General features: G+C 41.1%; 1 protein-coding gene across 1 annotated transcript; it reads right to left on the reverse strand.

Annotated features, from left to right (window-relative positions):
- Positions 1-272: 272 nt before the first annotated feature.
- Positions 273-5,771, reverse strand: LOC128550497 (uncharacterized). Its single transcript, XM_053529694.1, has 2 exons — positions 2,214-5,771; positions 273-1,847 (listed from the first exon to the last, which is right to left on the reverse strand). The coding sequence occupies exons 1-2, from the start codon at positions 5,769-5,771 to the stop codon at positions 273-275; spliced, it is 5,133 nt and encodes a 1,710-aa protein (XP_053385669.1).
- Positions 5,772-6,942: the final 1,171 nt, after the last annotated feature.

Consider the following 6,942-nt stretch of genomic DNA (forward strand, 5'->3'; position numbering starts at 1 on the left):
ATAGTAAATCTACTTTAAAGCAGTCTCAATAATAATAGTGTATCAAATAAAATTTGAAAGTCTAGTACGATTAAATTTAGTAGTCAATTTTGTAATAAATCACAGTTTTGCTATAGATAATTACATCCGTTTGAATAAATGAAGTTACTAACATTATTTCACTGCAATCACTGGAAATGTCATTGAATAAGTAGTATATGTACATCGCTGAGTAATTTAAGTGTCCATATAATCACATGTCATGGCACGTGAAACGAATCACGTGTATAAAGTTATTTCAACTCGAGTGGATACAGCTTGGCAATGGGTCGCATTGTAACACCTCGTCTGGATCTGATACGGGCTGCTCGGATAAGACCATCTCTACCAGTGACAACGTCCTCTATGACGCCAAGGGACCAGCGATTTCTCGGAAGGTTATTGTCATGTATTTGCACTACGTCCCCAACCGTAACAGTATCGCCATGATTGCCAGACATCTTATGAAACTGTCGCAAAGATGTGAGATATTCATGCTTCCATCTCGACCAAAAGTGTTCAATCGTTGCAGACTTAAACCTGTAAAGTTTGTCTGCAGAATTGTGGGAAATGTCGTCTGCTGTGGCTTCTTGATCGTCTGGGTAAACAGGGGAGGTAATTCTGCGCCCATACAGCAGATGGGAAGGGGTAAGAGGTTCCTCATCAGTGGGGTCTGTAGAAATGTGCGTGAGTGGGCGGTCATTGACGATACATTCTACTTCTGTAACAATAGTTTGCAGAACTTCCAAACTCACCAGTGATTTCCCGAGTACTTTCTTAATGGATGTCTTAGTAACGCCAATGAGCCTCTCCCACCAGCCTCCGTACCATGGGGCATGTTGTGGGATAAACTTCCATGTAATACCGTATGTCCCAAGGATCTCTGTCTTCAGTAGTTTGGCAGTGGAGATGTACGTCAGGGCATTGTCCGACATAATGATTTTTGGTATTGCTCTCCTGCTAAAGAAACGTCGTAGAGCCAAAATAAAAGAGTCTACTGTCATGTTTGGTACAATTTCTAAATGAATAGCCCGTGTATTGGCACACGTGAACAGACAAATGTAAGCCTTTTGTAGATTTCCGTCTGATGCCTTCACAGTTAACGCTCCGGTGAAGTCTATTCCTGTGACTGTAAAAGGTGGCGCATGTTTCACTCTGTCGCTAGGTAACGGTGGGGGATCTGGTACCCGGTATGGTCTACTTGTAACCTTGCGGCACGTGACACACGAGCGAATAATTTTCCGAACATGTTGACGAATGCTTGGAATCCAAAACTTTTGACGAATGAAGGTGACCGTGCTCTCTGTGCCAGAATGTAACTGTGTAATGTGTGCGTCCATTACAATCAGATCAGTAAAGTTATTTCTTGATGGAAGTAGGTACGGGAATTTCGTGCTGTCTAATAGTGGAGCATTGGAAATTCTACCGCCACAACGAATCAAATTGTCTTCATCCAGAAATAGATCGAGCTGTCTCACTAGATTTGGTATGGTGGTACACCGTTTTTCTTTCTGGGAAAGGTACTGTTTCACATCGTGGAAATGAATATCCTGTACGTGCTTTATTAACTGTCTGGCTGCTGTGTTGATCTCGTGCGATTCTAGAGGTCCGCGTGACTTCTTCACATTTCGGCAGTTGTTAACAAACCGGATAACGTATGCTGTAACACGTAACAGTTTCCGATACGAGCTAAATCTCTGAATGTCTATAATCTCTAGAACACTTGGATTGGGTAGTTTACTCTGTGTGGATGTTAGTACTGCTGTTTCACTGTTACTGCTTTCACTTTCATTTTCACAACTATCATATACAATGAGTTTGCAATCACCCTGTGGAAATGACGTACCATCTTTCAACCAGATTGGACCATTCATCCACAATCTGTTGTCGCGAAAATTATCGTAAGTAACTCCTCTCGACAGAAAGTCTGCAGGGTTTGATTTATTTATTTTGTTGGGTTTAACGTCGCACCGACACAATTTTAGGTCATATGGCGACTTTCCAGCTTTAATGGTGGAGGAAGACCCCAGGTGCCCCTCCGTGCACTATTCCATCACGAGCGGGCACCTGGGTAGAACCACCGACCTTCCGTAAGCCAGCTGGATGGCTTCCTCACGTGAAGAATTCTACGCCCCAAATGAGGTTTCGAACCCACATCGATGAGGGGCAAATAGTTTCAAGTCAACGACTCTAACCACTCGGCCACGGAGGCCCCCTGCAGGGTTTGAATCTGTTGGGCAATACTGCCACTGAAAACCATCTGTTAACTCCCGTATTTCTCTGACACGATTGGATATAAACACTGGTTGTGATTTTGAGGAAGATATCCATTTCAACACAATCTGGCTGTCGCTCCATAGATATACTTTTGTACAGTCAATGGTCGATGTAATATGCTGAGCAAGTCTAGATCCTATAAGTGCTGCACATAGTTCAAGTTTCGGTATTGTAAGCTGCTTTACCGGGGTTACTCTATTCTTTGCCATAATGAGTGTGCTCTGGTTACCGGAAACAAGATATGCACATGCGCCGTATGCTTTTGTACTTGCGTCGCTAAAGACATGAAGTGCAACATCTGTGGGAGAGGCATTGGGAAAGTATCGTCTGCAAAACTTCGTTTCGGTTGCTTTCGCTATGTCCCCTCTTATCTTGCACCACTCTCTGATGATGTCGTCTGGCAGCACTTCGTCCCACTCAAATTTTCGTTTCCATAGCAACTGCATAAGTATCTTGCCTTTCACGGTAATTGGGCTTAGTAATCCGAGCGGGTCATATATAGAGGACGATTCTTTCAAAATTTCCCGTTTTGTCAGAAGGCAGTCATTCATAGGCATTTTTGCTCTTTGTGGAAACAACATTTCGTCAGTTGTAGAATCCCAGCGCATGCCCAACACTTTTGTGAATTTGTCCTTGTCACTGACTCCGTCAGATTCGATTCTAGCACGCAGCACTTGGTTATTTGTACTCCAAGACCTCAAATTAAAGGCAGCTTGCTGAAAAAGTCGTCTGCTATTAGTGTAAAATTTTGACAGTGTAGTGTCGTCTGGTAAGCTTGTAATTATGTTATCTACGTATAACCCTTGTTTGATACGTTCTGTTTCGTCACATTGATGTAATTCAAGGTGCTTCATAATGGTGGCGTTTAATATGAATGGCGAGCATGTTGCTCCAAATAGCACCGACTTGAACCGATATGCCTGAAGTGGACTGTCTGGATTGCTTGGATCTGATAGCCAAAAAAATCTTGTGACGTCACGATCGTCTGGATGCAAACTGATGTTCAAAAACGCCTTCTCAATATCGGTGGAAACTGCAAATTTATGGTATCGGAAGCGTAGTAATATTGACGTCAAGTCGTTTAGCTGTGGTGGGGTATTCATCAGGCAATCATTCAAACTTGGGAAATGTTGGGTTGACTTACAACTGCAGTCGTATACAATCCGTATGGGTGTGGTTGCTGACTCTTTTTTCACAGGGTGGTGGGGAATGTAATGTACTGTCGTACTTGGTCTAGATGGGTCATCTTCTATCTTCTCTACAAATCCTCTCTGCTCCTGTTCATTAATAATCTCACTATACTTCTGCAGCAGTTCCGGTTCTTTTCTCAGTCTGTTGACTACACTTACTATTCTGCGCCGGCTTATCAGTTCATTACTGGGTAGAGATGGATGATCATCTTTCCAGGGTAATCTTGCGACGTACTGTCCGTTATCGTATGTAATGCATGTGTCTTGGTATTGTCTGGTATATTCGTCGCATCCTTGGTATTTAGTCTTCTGTTCCACTCCCATAGATTCTACTTCCCAAAACTTCTCTAAATTCAATTCCTCCTGCACGTGCAAAGTCATTATGTTCATCATGGACACAGGAAGTGGGGAGGGATGGTTTTCTGTATATAACGGTCCTGACAGAAGATATCCTATTCTCGACTGAATGGCTGTGGGTCCATTTCCTCTGATGATTTTATCTTGTACCACGGACCAGTAATGATCAGCGCCAATTAGCATCTCGATCTCAAAATCTTCATCTTCTGATATAGGATGAGCAAGTGTGATCCCCTTCAGGTATGTAAAGTCACTAACATGTTTCTGATAAGTTTTCAGAGGCACGGAAATTTCAGGCACTATAAGGACTTTTATCGGAATTTTGTGCTTTGGGGTTTGTAGATAGACTGTAGCTGTATTTAGATGTCGCATGCGTCTTTCTCTGTCTCCGAACCCTGATAGACATAACGTTTCACTTCCGGTTGGCTGCAGCTGAATTTTCTGTGCTAGGGCTTCAGTAACAAAGGAACTCTGGGAACCTTCATCAAACAGGATGTTTGCGGTGGTGGAACTACAAGATGAAGTTACTATGGAAACTGCTGTCTTCGATAAAACGGGTCCAGAAGAAAATGTGTGCGCTGAATGGAGAACTGATGTGTTGGTTTTCTCCGCGTTGTGAGCTTCAGTAGATTTATCTGTTGGTTTGGCCGTTGATTCTCCTACACACAAACTTGTATGATGTCTAAGTGAACATATCTTGCATTTGAATTTGGATTTACACACATTAACTTTGTGACTTCCTAAGCAGTTAAAACACAGCTGCTTTTCCTTTACAATATTTAGTCTATGTTCGCGATCATTAACTTTTAAACAGTCTGTACTAGAGTGTTCTCCCTTACAATACACACATGTCTGTACTTTTGTATATTTCGCACTCGATTTTTCTTTATTCTTTTTCTCCGGTCTGCGGATATCAGATTTGGTCAGAAAGGATGCTGTCGCAAACACTTCTTGCGGGGTATTCAATGCATTTCCGGCGTCTAGAATATTCACTTCGTTCAATATACACCGCATTAAGTCATTTAAACACCAAGACTGTGTTCCGTGCGCACGTGTAATGTTCGTTCTCACTTCCGGTGATAACTTATGAAGGATGACGGGAGTGAGGAGTGATCCGTATGTACTCTCGTTCTGGCCTAATGAATCAAGTCCCCTGATATAAGTCTCCGTGGTATCATAGAACTTTCTCAGACTGGTTACTGTATACACAGGGGCTGGAACTTCTAGCAATGCTTTCATATATGTTTGTATAATTTTATCTCTCTGTCCGTACCTTTCGTGTAACAGAGACACTGCTTTGTCATAGTTAATATTAGTTAAGGAAAACCCCGCTATAATCTGTACAGCTTCTCCTCTCAATGACGACTTCAGATAGTTGAATTTCTGTACACCACTCAGTGACGGGTTCGTGTGAATAGCTGACTCGTACGAATCCCAGAATGACTGCCAGTCAAGGATGTTTCCGTCGAATTTTGGCAAATCTAGCTTAGGTAGTCTGTGGTATATGGAACTGTGTGAGAGGGTAGAGGCAGGGTTAGTGTGAGACACATTCTCGTGAAGTTCGTGCACATGGTTCGTCTGGGACGATTCGCCGGAAACGGGCGCATGAAAGGTTGGGGAATTTACATTTAAGTTAGACAAAGTTACCTTTTTAAAACTTGATATTTTCTGTATCTTGGTCTGTAATGTGTAGATATACTCATGCTCTAGAATTTCCGTCTCGATCTGTTCACCGTCATCTTCTGAGATTGAATCAAGGATTTTTTCATGGATCTCGATGATCGTCTGCTGTTTCTGTCTCAATGCATTTTCGATCGTCTGTAGATCTTCGTAATCGACTGCTTCCTGTTGAATTGCCTCGAATTTGGATAGAAGTCGTGTAACTGCGCCTTTATGACCCTTCTGGATATATCGTAGTTTAGTTGCCATTGCTCACTTTTTTTGCGTCACGGCACCAAAATGTCGTGGAGACATTAAATGAAGACAAAAGTGTTGTCCGTTTTACGTTGACTGTTTACTTCATAGACCGGAAGAACAACAAGTGACGTACAGGACGTCATAACAAAACAACAAAAGAGCGCGTTACTTAAACGTGACGCCAAGAATGGCGGGTCATTAAATATACAGGTTACTTAACGTGACAAATATATCAAATAACTGGATTTTTCTAGATAATGGTAATTCAATCTGTTGAAATATAGAAAACAGGCTGTGCAATGAAAAAGAGGCATGTTGAGCTATTTGTTTTTGTGTGCGTAGCCAGTTTCCGTTTTTATATAAACTGATACCAAAGTATTTAAACGAGCTTACGTTCTCTAGTTTTGTACCATAAATGTACGTGTCAATTGATGTGGGTCGACCATTTTCAAAAATCATAACCTTGGTTTTATTTACATTAATTTTTAAACCCCAGGTTTCACAATAAGTCTCTACGTCTTTAAGCATTGACTGTAGAGATTCAGGCGAATGTGCAAATAAGACCATATCATCTGCATACAATATGAGGAAAAGTTTCAAGTCATCAATGGATATAATATCATCGAAATCTGAACTGGTATTTTGAATATCATTCACGAAAAACATGAACAATAAAGGAGAACTCGGGTCTCCCTGCTTCAATCCAATTTCAGAATTGAAAAAGTTCGAGAAGTTGGATTTATATCTTACACATGATTTAACTGTATTACACATAAGACGCAGTGCTTTTACAAATTTTCCACTGATATTTTCTCTTATTAATTTATGCCATAAATGGTGTCTATCAATGGAATCAAAGCACTGTTGGTAATCAATGAATGCACAGTATACCCTTTGTTTTTCTTAGTGTTTTGGAAATAATTGCTTGAAGCATAAAAATACAATCACTTATACACTTACCTTTCTGGAAACCAAACTGGTTTTTTGAAAGTTTGTCGTGCATTTTTGACCATTTGTCCAACCTATTTAATAATATTTGTGAATATATTTTAGCTAGTATATTTATCAAAGTTACACCTCGGTAATTACTTGCCAAATTTGGATCCCCTTTCTTGCATACTGGTGCAATAATACCTTGACCCCACGAGACTCACAGGGTATTCGTTGCTAGTAAATATTCTGT

Source organism: Mercenaria mercenaria, chromosome 18, assembly GCF_021730395.1.
Source record: "Mercenaria mercenaria strain notata chromosome 18, MADL_Memer_1, whole genome shotgun sequence".
In the NCBI taxonomy this organism is placed as follows: domain Eukaryota; kingdom Metazoa; phylum Mollusca; class Bivalvia; order Venerida; family Veneridae; genus Mercenaria; species Mercenaria mercenaria.